Source organism: Ursus maritimus, unplaced genomic scaffold, assembly GCF_017311325.1.
Source record: "Ursus maritimus isolate PB19 unplaced genomic scaffold, ASM1731132v1 scaffold_28, whole genome shotgun sequence".
Taxonomy (NCBI): Eukaryota; Metazoa; Chordata; class Mammalia; order Carnivora; family Ursidae; genus Ursus; species Ursus maritimus.
Window position 1 is genome coordinate 5,408,057 of NW_024425341.1, and position 21,286 is coordinate 5,429,342.

At 38.3% G+C, this 21,286-nt stretch overlaps 1 protein-coding gene across 1 annotated transcript in view; it reads right to left on the reverse strand.

The window, feature by feature from the left end:
- ADAM9 (ADAM metallopeptidase domain 9) overlaps positions 1-21,286 on the reverse strand; it is a 135,782-nt gene that overhangs the window by 57,044 nt on the left and 57,452 nt on the right. Inside the window, exons 12-13 of the mRNA XM_008686620.2 lie at positions 12,538-12,709; positions 4,936-5,028 (exon numbers count right to left, since the gene is read on the reverse strand). Of these exons, the coding sequence (XP_008684842.1) occupies positions 4,936-5,028; positions 12,538-12,709 (265 nt within the window). The remainder of the gene's footprint in view (positions 1-4,935; positions 5,029-12,537; positions 12,710-21,286) is intronic.

The following is a 21,286-nucleotide window of genomic DNA, read 5'->3' on the forward strand; positions in this document are numbered from 1 at the left end:
TATTAAGACATTTCAAACAATACACTACCCAGCAGCAGGAGAACCATTAAGAACAGAAATATTGATGAGTGGAGAATACGGTGCATGGTCCCTGTGGACAAAGAAGGAACACAAACCTAATTTTCTACCAGCAGGATTTTGGACTACAAAGTTCCCATATTCAGAACATAAATATTCAATATTTGAAAAACATATATGATTGTTATATGTAGCTTTAAAAAATAGAGAACCCCTAATGGGAAATCAAAAAGTAACAGTGCCAAGTCATATACCTTTGTTCCATTGGATAAAAACTGACAGGTAACCAAACTGATTCGAAATCGCTAACTTGGAAATGGTATATCCAAGGGACAACCAGGACTCCACACCGAGGAGATATATAAGACGGAAACAGACTTGCCAGAATTTATTCCGAGGGAGGGCAAATCCATACTCGAAGCTTAGGGAAATGGGGCCCATCCCAGTATAGACCCATCCAGTCTATCGAATGCCTGGTTTACAGACGGATCAGCCTCTGTAGTCTCTGGAAGAACAGAATGCACAGCCGCAGCACTGAGACCCCGGAACAATCTGATCCTCAGGGAGAAAGGTAAGACTCAGCCTGCACGACATGCAGAATTAACTGCAGTAGTACTGGCTGTAAGGAAATCATTAGAGGAGAATCAAAGCACTATATATACTTTTACTGACTCATGGGCAGTAGCCCTGTGGTCAGGAAAACAGAAAAGAAATTATTTTAAAATAAATGGCAAAGACTCATGGTCAAGAGAATGTTGGGAAGAATCATATAGAGCGTCAGAGAAAATTAAAACATATGTTATACATGTGTCAGCACATCAAAAAGACAACATAGAGGTATCAAAATATAACAATGAGGTTGATGCACTGACAAGAGACATTAAGGCAACAGAAACAAAGGATTAAAATTAAAATTAAAAAGAGATAAGGAAAAGATAGAGACACACACTGCCACCAATAATATCAAAAAGAGAGAGGCACGGAAAATGGGAGGTACCTAAAGTAACACCAATTGAAATTTAAAAAGACAGGAAACCAGTATCACATAGTTATGGAAGTAACAGAAATACTAATAACTCCACATACAGTTATGGAAATACATAGACAGAAAGCACATATAGGAACACATGCCTTATATAAATGGTTCGCTCAAAGAAATCTGAAAGTTACTTGGCAGGAAATAAAAACAGTTGCAAGGATGCATCACATGTAAACAGATGATAGATAAATATAGGTACACTGCATCAAGAGACACATACATACGAGCCTACCGCCTTTAATATTACAATACAAACAGACTTTATAGGACCTTTAAATCACAGCTATCAACAGATATATGCCACTTCCACAGCAGACATATATACAGGATTGGCGATAGCTCTGGCTGCCTCTAACCCTTCAGCTCGTGCAACAGTAAGAGCTCTGGAGTCACAGACAGCTCACTTTGGAGCACCAGTTACAGTAGAAAGTGATCAGGGAACTCACTTTACAGCCACCTCAGTTAAAAAGCTCTGTGATCTCTGGGACTTAAAATGGAATTAACATCTAGCCTATAATCCTATAGCTGCTAGATATACAGAGAGATTTAATGGATTATGAAAAAGAGAATTAGGATTGGTAGAGAAACAAGGGAGTTTTTAACAAGCCCTGGATATAGCTTGCTTTTTGCGAAATCAAAGAGACAGGTTACAAAAAGATGGTCCTTGTAAGATGTTAAACACCCCTGCCCCAAATACAGAAAAAAGGGAGGTAACAATAGACACACTTTGACTTCCAAAGCAGCAACAAAACTGAGGGCCAATTCCATCTCATTACAGGACATTGTTGCTCACAGGCACAGAAACATTTATTGGACTACAAGGGCTAAAGGACAGTTGCAACTTAAAAAAATCCAAGACCTTTCTCCTATGGACATACCTTAGGAATAATTGAAGAAAAATCACATACTAGAAGGGCTGTCTATTATAGATTAGAAAAAAACCTGATATATATTTTTATGTCCCTGCTTACTTTGTCATTATAAGACAAGTCTAATACATGCACACTTACATTATCAGTCAGGACACAAAAAAGCAGCGTTGATCTGGTTTCTTGCCAATGACACTGCTGGGCAAAATATTACTTATATTTATCAATGTTCTCCTGATTCTTTGTCTTACTGAACTAACCAGATACTTCACCTATTGCCACAACAGAAACTGCCACATTGGTAACAGGACCCAACCACTGGGTAGAAAATCAGCTAATTACACCATCTGCTTAATTAAGACAGCACTAAAAGAATAAGGTTTTTTACATTAGGGGAGAGAGAGAAACGCAACAATCACCAAACTCAACCATACCAGACCTCCCAGAATCTCCTGACAATGATCTAGATTTGGTACTTATAATCTGGGAGGACAATCCAGGTATGCAACAATACTTTTCATTAATCTAACCATCAGATGCACAATGGGTAGAACATACATGGTCAGTACAGCACCCTTTCTATGAGAATAGAACTGATTCATCTACACCAACTCACATAGCTAACAACCATCTATGCATTACCTGATCTACCACCCACTGACCAAGTTAGACTTAGAAAACCTTTACAGTTCCTTGTAGGACTGGGCATCATCTCTAACTTAATCATCTCTGGAATTCAGGAAGCAGAAATCCAAACTACTAAGCAAGAATTATTTGCATTTAAAAAACATGTGAACCCCTTAAATAATGCAGTAGAAAACTCAGATTCCACAATTTCCTCAGCATTTAAAGAATTACACTCTGTTGTCTCAACTATGCATGATTATCATGCATACCAACTGGAATTTAATTATAATATCGACCATGAGGTTCAAGCCCTGCAACAAAATTTACTTAATCTGAGAAATTTTTATTTGAATGAATAATTTAAAAATAGTTGCTACAGAATCAATAACCTTCTTGAGAGAGCATGGAGTGATATTAGAAACATTACAGTAACAGGAAAAAATGTATTCGACTAGACTGAATCTCTTCTACAATTAAACACCTCCAGACCATCAGGTTGTGACAATACAGGGCAATGTAAACATTTCATTTCATTTCATAGTAGGAGGTTAAAGCCTACCAGCATAGGACACACATGCTGTGCATAATACATGGTAATGCTGCACTCTGGCTACACCTACGCCCCTGTGGATGGATGGATATTTATTACCCAAAGAAATGGTATTTCAATGATCTCATAACATGTACTATACCTGGCATGAATTGGAAATCAATGCTAATCTTTTTCCTTTAACAAGAACATCCACTGAAAAGTTATTTTTGAACGTGGGACACTTCAGTTGGATAATCTGTGCTAATGATTATTCAGAGGTTAAATTCTTTCATCATACTAAAAGGAAGGCTACTAATATCACCATAAACAATGAATGTATTAAAATACTGTATGCTATTAATGTAACATGTAATAATGTTACCAAAATGGGTACCTACATCTCAGAATATTCATACAAAGATCTTACATCTTACCATACTAAAATAACAGTAATACCTTGGGTTAAAACTGACAAAATCAATAAACCTTTGGATGAAAACATGGAAGGACTCAAAGCAGACCAAAACACCTTAACCAATAAGCTAACCCACTTTTAAAATGCTACGCAGGCCATTCACGCAGCCTCAGCCGTCATTAATACTAACTTAACATCATTAAACAAAGACACAGAAAACTTATAAATGTTCCTTTCTAGAACTGTTAGCAAAACCCTTCAAACACATGATTTGTTTTGGCTCATGGTCTGACTATAACCCTTTAAAATACCTCAAGATGGGACAGAATTATCTCTCTACACGTTTGGGAATCCATTAAGGAAATTGTTCTAATTAATTTTAGTTATCATTTTTGTTATATATCTTATTAAATATGCTATTAGAAGGTTCTGCACTCCTAAACTTAGAAGAAAAACCACAGAAAGTCTATGATTAACCATACCCTCGCCGTTCTTTTCTGGATACACCAAGAGCCTATGTTGAAGATTCCGTATGTATTTTTTGGATTTTTATCTTCTTTTTGTTTGACTTTATTCAATTACTGAGTTGGAGTTTTTATTTGTGTTTGCTTGATTCATTTTAATGTAACTATCTTGTTTGGATGTGATGTGCTCTTTATCTTACATGGTTTGAATTTTATTGATTTTGTTTGACTCCTATTGAAAACTTGATTAAATAACCTAAATGTGCCTTTTGCTATGTTACCAAACTACTATGGCCATCCTGCTTTAAGGCATATTTGATTCCTGCATGGCCCTCACAGAATTCGCCATGAGGAATCACAGGATGGAATGCAGTCCCTTATGTCAAGCAGGGGCCTGTGTCAAGCAACGACGCGAGCAGTTAAGGTAGTGCAGCTAGGAGATACCGCCAGGACCCACGTCAGCCGACACCCCAGAACTGAGAACACGCAGAACCAGGAGAGGTCTGCAGAGACCCAAAACTGATGAAATCCCTTTAAAATGGAAAGATTTTGGCAGCAAACTGTCAGACTCTTCACACCTAAAGGCAACTGCTGCCGAAGGCTCTGCCCTGTTCATTTCCAAACAGAACCGAGAACCTTCACCACTTGAAGATCAGAAGCCTAAATGCCAAGAGCTGACGCTGAACAGATGGACCGGACCGAGGCCTTATCTCAACCACACGCCCACAGACTGCATGTTTAGTGTTCACTTCCTGCACCCTTCTGTTATCTTGCATGTAGTTTGTCTTCTCTCCCGCTCTGGGTGCTGTGTAAGAAGCCAACTTTAATCACATGGTGAATTGTCATTGAATTTGGAATCCTGAACCTGCTTTATAACTGTGATTTAACTTTGCTTTAGGACTGAATAAAGCTGACATTGTGGAAAGACACGACGCAAGTGCGCGCCTTCATAGCGTGCTCGTGACACTTACCCAACAGTCTTTACAACAGTCACCGTAGGCGCATTCAGCAGATGATTTAAGTTTACAAGTACTTCCTTCACAACAAGGGTCCGATTCACACTCCTGAGAAAAGAAAATAACTGTCAATACAGAAAGGAGTCACTGTCATCAATTTGCATTAATCAAAGTCTTATCTTAGATCTAAAATCTTCCTTCTAACTGGGCTATAGCAGTTACTCTCCGGAAAATCACTTACTATCCTTCTAAGTTACCAGTGACTCTTCAGCTACAACCACTTAAACTTCAACATCTTTCAAAGGGCTGAAATCATACAGAGAATGTGTCTTTGCTGGAACTGCCAGAACAAGATATCACAGACTGGTGGCTTCAACAACAGAAATTTATTATCTCATAGTTCCATAGGCTAGAGGTCCAAACTCGAAGTTCCAGTCAATTCAGTTTTTGACGAGGACTTTCTTCCTAGCTTGCGGACAGCTGCCTTCTCGCTGTGTGCTCACACGGCCGCTCTTCAGTGCAGATGGCCTGACAGAGAGAGAGCGAGCAAGCTCTCCGGGATCTCTTCTCTTAAGAACACTAACCCTGTCAGATCAGGACCCCATCCTTCCGGCCGCATTCACCATAATTCCTTACCTAGAGGCCCCATCTACAGATGCAGCTACCCTGGGGGCTAGGGCTTCAACATATGAATTTGGGACAGGAGGACACATTCAGTCTTAACAGTTTCTTTAATCATCATGGAGAATTAAGCATCCATCAATGCCTTTCTCTTCATGCTCAAGGTCTGACTTCCCTAATGGGTTCGTCTTCACTTTATGTGGACATTATTTTTATCTTGCCTGGCTTCTCTCACCCACTTTGAGCCTCCATGGCTCCCTATCATATGCCCCCCCTCCAAGTCCCACAACCTCCCACCCACAGAGACACCTCCTCTATGTTCCAGCTAACATGTTCAGGTCTGAATTGTTTGAAAGAGGAGGGGGAAAGACTAAGAGAGGGGACAGAAGGAGGAGGAGAAGAGACAGGGACAAGGAAATAAGCTTTCTTTCATTTCTGAAGAATATTTGTCCTACTGTGGAATTCTAGGTCGACAGTTCCTTCCACTGAGAACTGTAAATATGCTGTTCTATTGTCTTCTGGCCCTTGGCATTTTTGGGGGGAGGTAGGGATCGGCTGTCATTCATATCTTTGTTCCCCTGTTTTTTATTGGCTTCTTTCATTATTTTCTCTTTATCTCAGCACTTTGATTACAATATACCTAAGTGAATTTTCTTTGTAATGACTCTTTTTTTTTTTTTTATTTGACAGAGAGAGAGACAGCCAGCGAGAGAGGGAACACAAGCAGGGGGAGTGGGAGAGGAAGAAGCAGGCTCCCAGCAGAGGAGCCTGATGTGGGGCTCGATCCCAGAACGCCAGGATCACGCCCTGAGCCGAAGGCAGACGCTTAACTGCTGCGCCACCCAGGCGCCCCCTTTGTAATGACTCTTGCATGGGTTCACTTGGTGTTTTGAAATTGTAAGTCAATGTTTTTCCCTAAATTGGGGGGGGGGGGGGGTTCAGCAGTTATTTATTTTTTCTCTCATTCTCAGTCTCCTGAGATTTCACTAAGTTACATCAGACTATTTGATATCTCCTACATGTCCCTGATGCATTTCATTTTTCTTTTATCTTTTCTATTTGTTTTTTAGATTGGATTATTTCTTTTGATCAGCTTCCTGTTCATAGAGTCTTTTCTGCCATATGAGTCTGCTATTAATTCTATCCAGTGAAACTTTCATTTATTGGACTTTTTAGTTCTATAATTTCTATTTGGTTATTTATTGTAATTTGCATTTCGCTCTAAAATTTTTTCTCTCTTTAATCATGAAGACCATATTTTTCTTTAATTCTTTGATGATAAACAGTGGAATACAATTCATAGCAGCTTTATGTCTAATAGCAGAATGTTAGAAAAAACCCAAATGTCCTTTAATGGGTGAATGATTAAGCAAACTCTGCATGGTTAAACAATGGTTAAACAAACTCCAGGCAGGACCTCTGGGCTGGTAGAAATATCAGCATAAAAATTATTCCAAGTTCTCTGCAGTAAAATCCATCCAGTGGAATAATACTCATAAAAAGGACTGAAATATTAATACACACAATAACTTTGATTGACCTCAAAGGCATTACATTTGGTAAAAAAAGTCAGTCTCAAAAGACTGTACATTTTATTACTCCATTTATGTAACATTATTGAAACCACAACACTATAGATGGAGAACAGATTAGAGGTAGCCAGGGGAAGGGATCAGGGCTGGAGTTGGAGTGGGTATGAATACTGTGTTAATGGAGGTGGTGTTTACATAAACCAATAAATGGGATAAAATTACACACACACATGCATACACAAACGTGGTTAAAAATGGTGAAAACTGAATAAAGTCTGTGATCTAGTTAATGCATCAACGTCAGTGTCCTGGTTTTTATATTGCGTGACAGCTACATAAAATGTCACTTTTGGGGGAAACTGGGTGAAAATACATAGGGGCTCTTTGCACTGTTTTTGCAACTTCCCATCAGTTTATAATCATTTCATAATAAAAATTTAAAAATAAATGAACTCTAGGGGTGCCTAGTTGGTGTCTGCCTTCAGCTCAGGTCATGATCCCAGGGTCCTGGATCAAGCCCCACATGGGGCTCTCTGCTCAGCAGGGAGTCTGCCTCTCCTTCTCCCTCTCCCTCTGCCTCTGCCTGACCCCCTGCTTTTGTGCTCTCTCTCTCTCTGTGTCTGCATCAAAAAACAAAAATATCTTAAAAATAAATAAATAAATGAATTCCAATTTAAACCTTGTACCATACAAAAGAATTAAGTCAAATGGATCATAGTCCTAAATGTAAACCCTAAAATTAGAAGGCTTCTAAGAGAAAACCTTTGCAACTTTAGATTAGACAAAGATTCCTAAGATTTAACACCAAAAAAGCATAGCCCATAAAAGCATAAATCGATAAAATGGGCTTCCATCAAAATGTAAAGCTTCTAGTCTCCAAAACACACTGTTAAGGTAATTAAAGACAAGCTAGAGACTGAGAGAAAATATCTGCAAATCACGTATCTGATAAAGGACTTACATCCAGAATGTATGAAGTACTCTCAAAACTCAAGAACACTACCCAATTTTCAAAATGGGGAAAAGAGGTGAACAGACACGTCATCAAAAAAGATATACAAATGGCAAATAAGCACATGAAAACGTGCTCAACATCACTAGTCACTAAGGAAATGCAAATTAAAACCTCAATGAGGTACCACTTCACACTTAAGAGAATGGCTAAACTGAACAGATTGACTATATGAAGTGTTGCCAAGGATGTGAAAGAACTAGAACTCTCATATGCTGACAGTGGGGATGTAAAATGGTACAAACACTTTAGAAAACAGTTTGAAAATGTCTTGAAAAGTTATACACCTAACATATGACCCAGTCATTCCACTCCTAGGCATTTACCCAAGAGAAATGAAAACATAAGTCCATATGAAGACTTGTATGCAAGTCTTCCCATACAGCAGCTTTATGTGTTAATAGCCAAAAACTGGAAAGAACCCAATATACATGAACAGATGAAAAGATAAGCCAACCGTACCATATCCATACTACTCAATGATAAACAGCAATAAAAAGGAATGAAGTACTGACACAGTAGCAACATGGATGAATCTCAAAATAATTGTGTAGAGGGAATGAAGCTAGACAAAAAAGAGTCATTCCACTTACACGAAATTCTAGAAAATGCACACCAATGTATAATGACAGAAAGGAGATCAGTGACTGCCTGAGGATGGGAGAACAAAAAGGGATGGAAAGAAGGGATTACCAAGAGTCACAAAGAACTTTTTGGGATAATGACGTGTTTAATTATCTTGATCGTGATGATGTTTTCACACAAGTAGACATGTGTCAAAAAAATGTATCAACTTGGGGCGCCTGGGTGGCACAGCGGTTAAGCGTCTGCCTTCGGCTCAGGGCGTGATCCCGGTGTTATGGGATCGAGCCCCACGTCAGGCTCCTCTGCTATGAGCCTGCTTCTTCCTCTCCCACTCCCCCTGCTTGTGTTCTCTCTCTCGCTGGCTGTCTCTGTCACATAAATAAATAAAATCTTTAAAAAAAAAAAAAAAATGTATCAACTTGTATGCTTTAAATATATGCAGTTTATTGTTGACCAAGTGTTCACACTTGCACATTTCTTACTCTTTGCTCTGTTCTAACAGAGTTTATTAGTTTTTTAGTAAAGCTTCTCTTCTTCCTACAGGCCCTTGAGTTCTGCTTGTCCCTACAGAAAAAGCACAGTGTGCCACCCCTTCCCTCCTATCAGCTTTTCGTGGAAATCGGCTGACCAGAGCAGAACACTCGTATCAGACCTCACTGGTCATTTCCCCTTGCTTATCCAGCTTCCTCTTAAAAGAGTCTGCTTATCGGCTTGCCCTTACCTTGACCCTTTAAAAGAAAAAAAAACTTTTCTTATTTGATTTTAAGATGCTTTCAGATTTCTGAGATCAGAAATAAAGCCTTTCATTATCTAAGTCCAAATCTGTTTCTTTAACACTGTATTCAATTATGCTTTAATAAACCTGCTAAGCTGTTTTCAAAAACACTGTGTAAGACATATGACTTCATGAAAGATTAAAGCATGAGGAAATAGACTATATACACAGAAATTTTATGAATAAAAGTACAATTTTAAATGGTTTTATAACAACTGATCATTAGTGGATAAAAGTTAATACCCTAGCTTATCTCACATGGTCCCTCTCAATTAAAGAGCTATATAAAAATTTTCAATTACAAAAGGGCTAAAAGAAATTATAGAGGGGTTATGATGATAGTCTTGAAATAAAAGTACTACAAGCTGAGCCAAAATATAAAATTCAGAGAGTCTTAAGGAAAAAAACTGATAAATTCTCCTTCATTTAAATTTCAAAATTCAATATAATAAAATACATCCTATGAAAAGCTAAATGTCAAGAGTGAATCCTAAGGCAAACCAAGAAACAGACTCTTAACTATGGAAAACAAACTGATGGTTGTGGGGGAGGCGGGGGAGGAGAGGTGAAACAGGGGATGGGGATTAAGGAGTGTGCTTGGCATGCTGAGCAGCAGGAGTTGTACGGAAGTGTTGAATCACTATGTCGTACACCTGGAACTAATATTACACTGTATGCTACCTGGAATTTCAATAAAAACTTTAAAAAATAAATAAATAAATGAACAATAAATAAATAAAGGAAATCAAAAGAGAAGAAAAACTGTAAACTAGAAAAAACTGAATAGAACACAAAATGGAAATGAATTAAAAATTGTAATTAAAAAGCACAGACCGGGGGAAGAAAAGAGAGAACCCTAACGGAAACTTTGGATGCTAATGATGTGCCAACGTAGTCATCGACTGTAACAAATGTCCCACTGCGCTGCAGGATGTGGACAGGATGGGAGGTTATGTGTGTGGTGGTATATGGGAACTCTCGGTACTTTCCATTCAATCTTTCTGTGACCCTAAAACTTCCCTAAAGACAAAGGTAACTAATTTTTTAAAAGCTAAATTGTAAGTTACATACAGAGGAGAAATATTAAAACATTTACAAAACAACGGACTTTGCCCACAATACGTGAGCTCCTAAAAATCAATTTAAAAGAATGAATAACCCAACAGAAAAATTGATAAGGGATATAAGATGGTAATTCACAGAAAAAAATATGCACATAGTCTATAAGCATATGAAAAGATTAAAAACTCAAACAATATCTTCTTAAGAAAACATTTATTATTCTTTCCTGGAAAGACTATATACTGTAGGGGGCACCGAATGCCACGATGAACTATTATTGGTAGAAGTGCAAACTGACCCAGCCTTTTTGGAAATTTCATAGCCTCGAATAAAATTTAAAAACACATACTCTTCAATTCAGTAATTCTACCTTTATGTAATTATCTTAGAGAAATACTTGCGTATCTGCCTATATACACATGGGATGTGCACAAGGATGTACTGTTTGCAACAGAAGAAAAAACTAATTACAATAAGTAAATGTCCATTAATGAGAGTATGGTTCAAGAAATCATAGTATATCCTTATATGGGAATACTAATACAAACTTATATGGGAATATGAATCAGCAGATTAAAAGATTATGGCTACCTAAGGTAATGACACCGAAAAATCTCCAAGATGTATTAATAGAAAAGAAAGCAAGCAAAAACAAAAAAAACCTCTGCATACAACATATTATGTCTGATATGCAAAAAAAAAAAAAAATCCTAAAACAAACCCAACTATTTACAAAGGTGCATTTTATATATGTGTGTATAAAGGTACAAAGTCTAAAAAGAAACACACTAAATTTATAAGAATGATTACCAATGCAGAAGGGAGTTTAAAAATTTATGGAGGAAATAAAAGTATGAAAGGGGAACTTTGCTTGTACTTACTATTTGAAACTTTTTTACCAAAAAAAATCTGTGGTATTTGAGAGGGAAGTGGTATTCTTTTTTAAGGAATAATTCTGTAGTGTGAAAGTTCAAAATGCAAATATAGACCATTTCAGTAAGTTCGGTAGTGGAGTGAAGAGTCAGGAGAAAGCAAAAGATATATAATATTTAAAGAAGAAAGATCTGAGAATGCCTAGAAAGGAGAAGAGCCTGGTCACCTGAACAGTATTAACGTTAATTTAGAAATTAAACATAACATTGTTAGGGCCTTACTTTCCTCATTTGAAATGAGAATATGAAAAATATCAATCTCTAAACATTTAGCAGAAGTCCCTGACAGTCACCAACAGTGCAATGAAGGCCCGTCACAAGTTCATCATAAAACACCTGCTGTCTTTCTAGAGCATGCAGTCATCTGGCAAAAGCCAGATATGATCAGACACGGAAAAAGAAGTACTTGTGCAAAACATTAAGAATATGGTCAAGCTTAAACACAACTAAACAAATTTCTTCAAAATTTAATGCAAGGCCAAGAAGGAAAGGACTTTTACACAGGCCATTTTGAGAGGAGCATGGCTAAAATACGGAATAACAGTAATGAAGATGGGAATGGGCTTATGGCGCTAAACGTGCGTAACAGGTCTGACAGAGCCAGAGATCAGTAGGCACAACACTGAAGGTGCATAAAGGGAGAATGCTAATCTAAGTAGCAAGAATTTTGCTCCTGAAGGACTCTGGAAAATGGATCAGCTTCAATTTATTATTAAAATGAGTCCAACTGAATAAATATTTCTGCAGTGGTAGTGCCAGAATAGTGAAAGCTTACAAATAAAGAGCCAACTGAAAAACTGATTAGTTCTTTAAAGTAAATAAATGACCTCATAACCGTAACAGAAATGGCAGAAGGTAGCAAAAAACAGAAGAATAAACATGGTGCTTTCCTTGACATCAAAACCGATGACACCATTAGTTATGTTCTGGGAAGGAAGACATGACCAATCCCAGGAATATACCCCCACAAGCAAAATACCAATCCTCATTTGTCACTAAATTTCACTAATGCCTATGCCAGTTGCCCAAAGCAAGCTATTCCATTTTTTCCAAATCCTGAGGTAATTTCCCAAAGCAAAAATCAAAAATTAAACTGACCTTTGGAGTACCACAGTCACACTCTTCCCCGGGATCCACCAATTTATTACCACAGAAAGGAGCACTATATGCTTCATCAGGCTTTGGAATATTAAGAAGGCAGTTTCCTCCTTTATTTAAAGTTAACTTCTCAAAGTCCTCTGCACTGCAACTGCTAAAGTTTCTGGAACCTCTATAATAAACATTAAGAAAAAGAACTTATGTCATAGCGGTTACTCATTTTGAAATTTTAAATCATGTCCTCAACCAACAAGAAGTGAATATTTAAAATGGCAGAAAATAAACTACCAAAAAATAGAGAGGAAAAAAATAGAAATGAGAATAAATAACAGTACATTATTTCAGTTACTACATAATAATTCACTATTTTGGTTATAATATATTATACCTCCATGAAAATATCTTCCAAACATATCAATTACATTAATATATAAAATAAGAAGACGACCTTAGAAATTATCTAGTCCTATCCAAAATTCAGTTTTCTTTACCTTCTATAATAAAAGTTCCTCAAATATTTGAAACTATATGTTTCCCCAGTCTTTTTTCACTCTACAGGATAACATTCTTATGTTCCCCTCACTATCACATACGGGGAGCCGTGTGAAAATAACGTGAACAGGCATTCCTGTGAGGATGCATGATAGCCACCAAGAAGCAAAATGCACAGTGCAGAACTTCAGCTACAGTTTGAGGTTTAAACCTTATGATAACTCCTGAGAACCATGCTTAATACTCTGAAGGCTAGATGGGCTTCTAGAAATTGTCCACCTTGAGCTATCCATGTGAGATCTATACAAATGCAATTCTGATTTGTTCTACATGTTGCTGGGGTTTTTTTTAGTTACAGGTTTACTCAATAACTAAAATACATTCAGATAGTCCCATTGTTTATTTTCACTTTTGAGGATCATAGCGAAACACACCCACATATACACCAAGGATCTTTGAGAAATCCAAGTCCCGTTAAAATTTTATCAGGGGAATTTGGTGCCCTGAAAGAATCTCTTTCATCGGTTTGAGCAGTGGTGCCAAGAGAAGCAGTGGAAATGAAAACTGTGTTGCACTACAGTTACTGAGGAGGCATCCCTGTCTCTGCTGGCTCTTTTGTACGTCCAAGGAATCTAAGAAACAGATCCTTTCTGTGAGACTTTGTGTTCTGGATATACATATTACACTCTTCTTTGCTAACTGGCCCAAAGTCTCCAGACAAGTAAATCGTCCGGACTCTTGGCTCGTGGAAATGGAAAGCAGTCTGCCTAGACGTTTTGGTACCGTTAACTACTATTTAACAAAAAAAGTCTCTCAATGTGGGGTTTTGAAGGATTTTAACACACTGACCAGCAGACAAAGAAAGGTCAATTGTCTGTAACCAAAAAAAAAAAAAAGGCAAAAGCAATATTTTGACTCACACAGAAAGAAAATATCTACCACAAGTCTACTGACAACAACAAAAAGGCTTGTTTTCAGTATTTTTTTCTCACTAATCTCTATTAATGATATTGTGAGGAAGAGTCCTCTCTACAATACATTCATTCAGCCTTTGTTGAACATTATTGTGCACAAGGCACTCTTCTTCTGTGCAAGGGAGAAAATAGTGAACAAAAGCAGACAAAAATCCTCACCCCTATAAATACGGCATTCTAGTGAGTGAGAAAAACTATATACATAGTAAGTGAACTGGAGAGTATACAAAGGTGATAAGACCCATGGGGGAAAAAAGTGAGGTGAAGCAGGTGACCCAGGCAGAGGGAGGAAGCGATAGCAGTCAGGACAGGTACTTCAAACACTGTGACAACCGAATTAGAACTGGATATCTGGGAAAAGAACATCACACCAGGAAGGCATAGCAAGTGCAAAAGCCCTAAGGTAAAAGTCTGCCTGGTATGCGCAGGGAACAACAAGGAAGCCAGTGGGGTTGGACTGCAGTGAGTCAGGGAAGGAATGAGTAATGAGAGATGCAGCTGGCAAAGGTGAGAATAGGCCATTGTAAGACTCTGACTTTTTACTGTGAGGGAAATGAGGAATTTGGGGGGATGATACAATGGAAAGTGGTGAGCAGGAGTAACATGATTTGACTTGCGCTTTAATAGGAACGCCGTGGTTACTATTTTAAGCAGGAAGAACATACAAGGGGTTCTTGCAGAAATCCACTCAAATGATGATGATGTACCAGCATGACAGCAGTGGGAACAGTAAGGAGTGTTTGGATTATTTATACGTTTTAAAGGACCAGCCCTTAAGATGAAGAATGTGAATAAAAAGAGAGACGTCAAGGATGACTCCAACATTTTTTGTGCCAAACTACGAAAAGGAAGGAGTTACCATTAACTGACATGGAGGAGACTGTGGGTAGACCATGTTTTAGGAGAGATAATAGAGGTTTGAGTCTCACAGACATCAGGTGAAAATGTCAGCGTACTAGTACATAGTAATTATCTAATGAACAAAGGAGACTTCCATTTATTATTTTTTTTGGTAGGAGACTTCGATTTAAACAGAGGTTTGTGAATGCTTTTTATTTGCTATTGTTGATCTATATACGGTAAGTATCTTGCCTGCCACGTAGTACATGTACAACGTTTTCTATAAGAATACATTAATCAGCCAATAGCCACAGAGATTGTGCAGACATATGTTAATTTCTACATCTGAGTCACTAATTCTAATCTACATAAAGTCTACCACTTCTATCGGGGAGCCTGGGTGGCTCAGTCAATTAAGCATCTGCGTTCAGCTCAGGTCATGATCCCAGGGTCCTCGGATCAAGCCCCGTATCAGACTCTCTGCTCAGCAGGGAGCCTGCTTCTCCTTCTCCCTCTGCCTGCTGCTCTGCCTGCTTGTGTGCTTGTGTTCTCTTTCTCTCTGTCAAATAAATAAAGTCTTTTTAAAAAAAAAAATCTACATAAAGTCTACCACTTCTAAATAGGCTATTTTTTTTTTTAAAGTTTCCTAGTTAGTAGTTGGGACACATTTTCTCATAGATACAATGCCTAAAATGTTTGATCCTAAAGCAACCGATTAAAAAACAAAAAAAATCTGTTTTACCACAATGGAGTTGACTATAGTACTAAAGAGGATTAACAAAATCAGAAGCATTTCTGGTGCTTTTTACCTGATGGAGATAATAACAAACATCGCCACATTGCTCTTCATAAGCCTCTAGGGGCCACAATGAAGATAGTTTTCCCCTAGTCATCCCGGGAAGGCACCTACAGTAATAAGGATGATCTTTCTCCTAATACTTGGCTTGAATAGCAACTAAAGTATTCTTATTCTCTACATATAACCTCTGGGTGCTAGGATATTAATTTAAAGCATCTCCTCATCTCTTTTCTCACACCTAGGTAAGTCTTCCAAAACTGCATCAAAAGCAGATAGATGTGACCAACAGTGATGGAAACAATCTACCAGAATATGACCCCCCCCAAAAAGGGCAACTATCATTTAGAACATTCTTTCTATGAGTAACCTAGAAATAATCAGAACACAGTTCCACCATTACCATCTTGGGCCAAGGAGTAGGAAGTCCTAACAGAGGGCTCTAAATGATGGCAACATTAATTAGATTTTTTTTTTAGAGTGCCCTGCAGTGCCTGGTTGGCTTGTCGGTTGAGCGTTTGACTCTTGGTTTCAGGTCAGGTCATCATCTCAGCATCGTCAGATTGAGCCCCGCAGCGGGCTCCTCACTCAACGCTGAGTCTGCCTAAGAGTCTCTCTCCCTATCCTTCTGCCCCTCCCCCTGCTCACTTGCACCCTTGCCTGCTCTAAATTAATTAACTAATTTAAAAAAAAAATAGTGTGTCCTGATTATGGAGGTTTTCTGAACTAGCTGGCATTGAGGGGCATGGTTAAGAAAGCCATTTCTCCATAAAGGTACCTCCCAGGAGGAGCATCTCACACTTCCAGGAATCTAAGAGCAGTATGTGAGAAAAATACTACCAGCCCCTAACAAATACCTTAGCAATAACAAAAATCATATTACAAAGTTAGATTATCCACTTTCTAAATAGAACTGGCTCCAAATGACTGAGTTATCGGGGTGGGGGGGGGGGAATCAAATGTCTATATATCACCTGCATCTACAAAAAGGCCTGAGTTATAATGAACATTCAATTAGTATTTACTACACAGCATATGAAATAGAAGGTGGGAAATCTATCCTTGAAAAAAGATTTAATACCATCAGAGATAACATAATCCTTCTTTTCAAGTTAGTCTTAACAAAAATTGTTCAGGAGCACCAGGGTGGCTTGGTGGGTTAAGCGGCTGCCTTTCGCTCAGTTCATGATCCCAGGGTCCTGGGATCGAGCCCCCCACGTCAGGCTCCCTGCTCAGCGGAGAGCTTTCTTCTCCCTTTCCCTCTGCCTGCCACTCTGCCTACCTGTGCTCTCTATCTTTCTGTCAAACAAATAAAATCTTTAAAAAAAAATTGTTCAAATACATTGACCCACACATTACCAAAATACAACATGAAAACACAAAATACCAAAAACCACTCCAAAAAAAAAAAAAAAGAAAGAAAAAAAAATTAAAAGAAACTACGAGGGGAGAAAAAAAACAAAAACAAAAACAGGTACAATCCAATAAAGCCTCCAGACACTAGAATTAGCAAACAATAACCAAAAAAATCTTGCTTACTATGGTCAGGGAGAAAAATGACAAGCTCAAAAACTTTAACAGGGAAATAAAATCCACAATAGTAATATAGCATGTATGAAAAAAAACTAGATAGAAATTTGACAAATGAAATACAATGAGCAAAATTAAGAATCCAATGGATAAGTTTAACAACAGACTAAATACACATAAAGATAGGCTTGGTGAATTGGAAGATATAAGAAGAAATTAACCAGAAAGAAACACAAAATGATAGAAAATATATCAGAAAAGGTCGGAGACCAGATGTTGTGAGGTCTTACACACAGTTACCTAGAATCTTAGAAGAGGATAGCAAATATGCAGAAATACTATGCACAGACACAATATGTAAAGAAGCTGTATGTGAAAACATAATGGCTGAGTATTTATCACAATACATGAAAAATATCAAACCTCAAACTTTAAAACTCAAAAAAACAAAAATCCTAAGCAGGTATATCAGTGTGTGTGCAAGCTATTTTTTAACTTTCCACAACTTCAATAAACTTAAAAAAAAAAAAACAAAACTTAAAACTTAAAAAAAAATTAAAACTATGAAAATAGCCGAAGTAGATAAATCCACTTCAACAGAATAACATTTTAGTGATAGCTGACATCAATAGCAACATGGAACCCAAAAGAAAATGGAATAATACAAATATGCTGAGAGAAAATAACTGATAATCCAGAATCCTATATTCAACAAAAATGTCCTCAAGAATGAAAGAGAGGAGGGAGGAGTTAAGATGGTGGAGTAGTGGGGGACCCTGACCTTGCCTCCTCCCTCAAACACAGCTAGATCAATGTCTAACTATTCTGATCAACTAGGAATAGGATCTGAGCCTTAAGGAAACAATCTGCACAGCTGGAGAGAATGTGGTAGAGGCGAGGTTCTGAGCCCTGAAGCAGGGAAGAGGAAAGCCGCAGGGCTGCGAAGGAGAGGGAACCCTTTTCACAGAGCAAAGTCAGGGAGAGCGAGAGCGGCAGAGAATGCAGCAGGTAGGGATCACACGGTAAGTGGGGAGATCCCCTGGGTCACACTGGGAGAGACTGCGGTCTTCACCGTCTTCACCGGAGTACGTATGAAGAGCAAATTTTGCCTCTTCAAGAACAAAAGGCCAGCTGGGAAGCACTCACTAGCTGTGTGAGCAGAGGGCAGATAACCTTATAGCAGCTTTTCGCTGTCTGCCACAATCGATTCAAGCCTCTGTGTAACTGCTTTTCTCAGACAGAATGGAGTAGGGGACTGACTCTCCCACAAATGACAGATGACCTGGTCGTAGCTTTTCACTGTGCGTCACAGTAAGCTCTACCCTCCGTGCGCGCACCGTGCGACTGCTTTTCTGGAACAGGACGGAGCACCGTAAGGTTCTCCTGGCAGGGAGGGCGGTGTGGAATGGGTCCCCACCTTGCCAGGCCCTTTAACGTGGAGTTTTGACTCCCAGCCACTGGCCAGAGATAAAATACAAGAGCTCTGTGACATGAGGCATGCTGACGGTCCAGGAACAGACAGGTTAAGGGCAGCGAACTGAAGAAAACCCAGGACACAGGAGACTGCTTGCTTTCTGTGAAAGCCTCCTGAAGAGCTGTGGCCAGAAGTTCCCCTCCCTGAGAACCAGAGGGCGAGGTGACGCCATATTCTTCCCCCTCCACCACTCCTCCCTCCTCCAAAATGGAGGTTGGAGTCCCCTACACTAAACCCCGCCCCCCTGTGCTTGGCAGAGCATCGTTCCCAGGGCACGTCAGCTTGTGAAACAGCCCAGCAGGCCTCTCAATCAGAACACCAACCCAGACACCCCACATGTACCAAGTATACTGATTAAAGAGTGCTCCAAAACATCAGCTTCTGGTGGAAATAGGAACAGGCTTGTTTCTTTTTTTTTTTCCCCTCAGTTTTTAAATTTTTATTTTTCTATTTATTTTTTTATCTTTTATTATATGTATTTTTTCTTCTTTTTTTTTTTCTTTTTTTTGGGGGTATCAGGCTTATTAATCTTTATTCATTTGTTGGTTTGTGTGTTTCCTTCTCTTATTTTTCGGATCAGGCTTTTTTTCCCCCCTATTCTTTTCTTCTTTCCTTACTCTTTTAACTTCCTTCTTTCTTATTCTTTGGAATCAGGCTTATAGTTTTTTATTTGTCTCTTTGTTTGCATTTTTGTTCCTTTTCTCTCCTCTTGGGTCAGGCCTTTTTTTCTTCTTCCTTTCTTTTCTTTTCCAGGTTTATCTTAACAAACAAATCGATGCACACCTAGTTAAAGGTCCAAACACTCCCCACTACAAGCAAGCAGGAACTCTGTAGACGACAGACCAGTGGGGAAGAACAGCCAAAACGTAATAGCACAGTACACAGCATACACCAGAAACCATACTGAAGACTTTTGTTGTTACTGTTGTTGTTGTTGTTGTTGTTATTGCAGTTTTCGTGGGTTTTTTTTTTTCTTTTTCTTTCTTCTTTTCTTTTATGGACAAAATGATGAGATACAGAAAGTTACCCCAAAAGAAAGAATGGGAGGTAGTATTCACAGCCAGGGATTTAATCATTACAGACATAAATAAGATGTCTGGACTAGAATTTAAAACAAAGTTTATAAAGATACTACCTGGGCTTGAAAAAACCATAGAAGACACTAGAGAATCCCTTACTATAGAGATAAGAGAGCTAAAATCTAGTCAAAATTAATAATGCTATAACTGAGATGCAGTCCCAAGTGGAGGCCATAAAAATGAGAATGAATGAAACAGAAGAGCAAATCAGTGATACAGAAGTTAAAATTGTGGATAATAATGAAGCTAAAAATAAAAAAGAAAGAACTATTAGATCACAAAGGTAGACTTAGGGAACTCAGCAATTCCAGAAAATGAAATAATATCCATACTATAGGAGTCCCAGAAGAACGCAGAAAAAGGGGCAGAAGGCTTATTTGAACAAATTATAGCTGAGAACTTCCCTAATCTAGACAAAGAAACCAGGCATTCAAGTCCAAGAGGCACAGAGAACCCCCCACAAAATCAATAAAAATAGGTCAACACCTTGACATATCATACTGAAACTTGCAAATTGCAAAGAAAAGAGAAAATCTTGAAAGCAGCTCGGGAGAAGAGGTCCTTAACCTACAAGAGTAGACACATAAGGCTCACAGCAATCCCATCCACAGAGACCTGGCAGGCCAGAAAGGACTGGAATGATATATTCAATGTACTAAATGGGAAAAACATGCAGCCAAGAATACTTTATCCAGCAAGGTTGTCATTCAGAATAGAAGTAGAGATAAAGAGTTTCCAAGATAAACAAAAACTAAAGGAATTCATAAACACTAACCAGCCCTGCAAGAAATATTGAAGGGGACCCTTTGAGTGGAGAGAGAGATCAAAAGCAACAAAGACTGGAAGGAACAGAGACAGTCTACAGAACAGTGACTTTATAGTCACATATGGCACGAAATTCATATCTTTCAATAATTAGTCTGAATATAAATGAACTAAATGCTCCAATGCAAAGACACAGGGTATCAGAATAGATTTAAAAAAAAAAAAAAAAAGACCCATCAATAAGCTGCTTACAAGAGACTCATTTTAGATCCAAAGATTGAAAGTGAGGGGGTAGGGAACTATTTATCATTCTAAAGGACAACAAAAATAAACCTGGAATAGCCATATTTATAATTAGACAAACTAGATATTTACACCAAAGACTGTAATAAGAGATGAAGAAGGACACTATATCATAATAAAGGGGTCCATCCAACGAGAAAATCTAACAACTATAAATATTTATGCACCTAACTTGGGAGCAGCCAACTATATAAATCAATAACAAACTTAAAGAAACTCATGGATAGTAATACAATATGAGTGGGGGGCTTTAATATGCCACTCACAGCAATGGACAGATCATCTAGCCAGAAGATCAACAATCAGAAACAAGTACTTTAAATGACTCACTGAACCAGATGGACTTAACAAATATATTCAGAGCACTTCATCTTAAAGCAGCAGAATACACATTCTTTTTGCGAGCACATGGAACATTCTCCAGAATAGATCACTACTGGGTCACGAAACAGGCCTCAACAGGTACAAAAGGATTGAGATCATACCATGCGTGTTT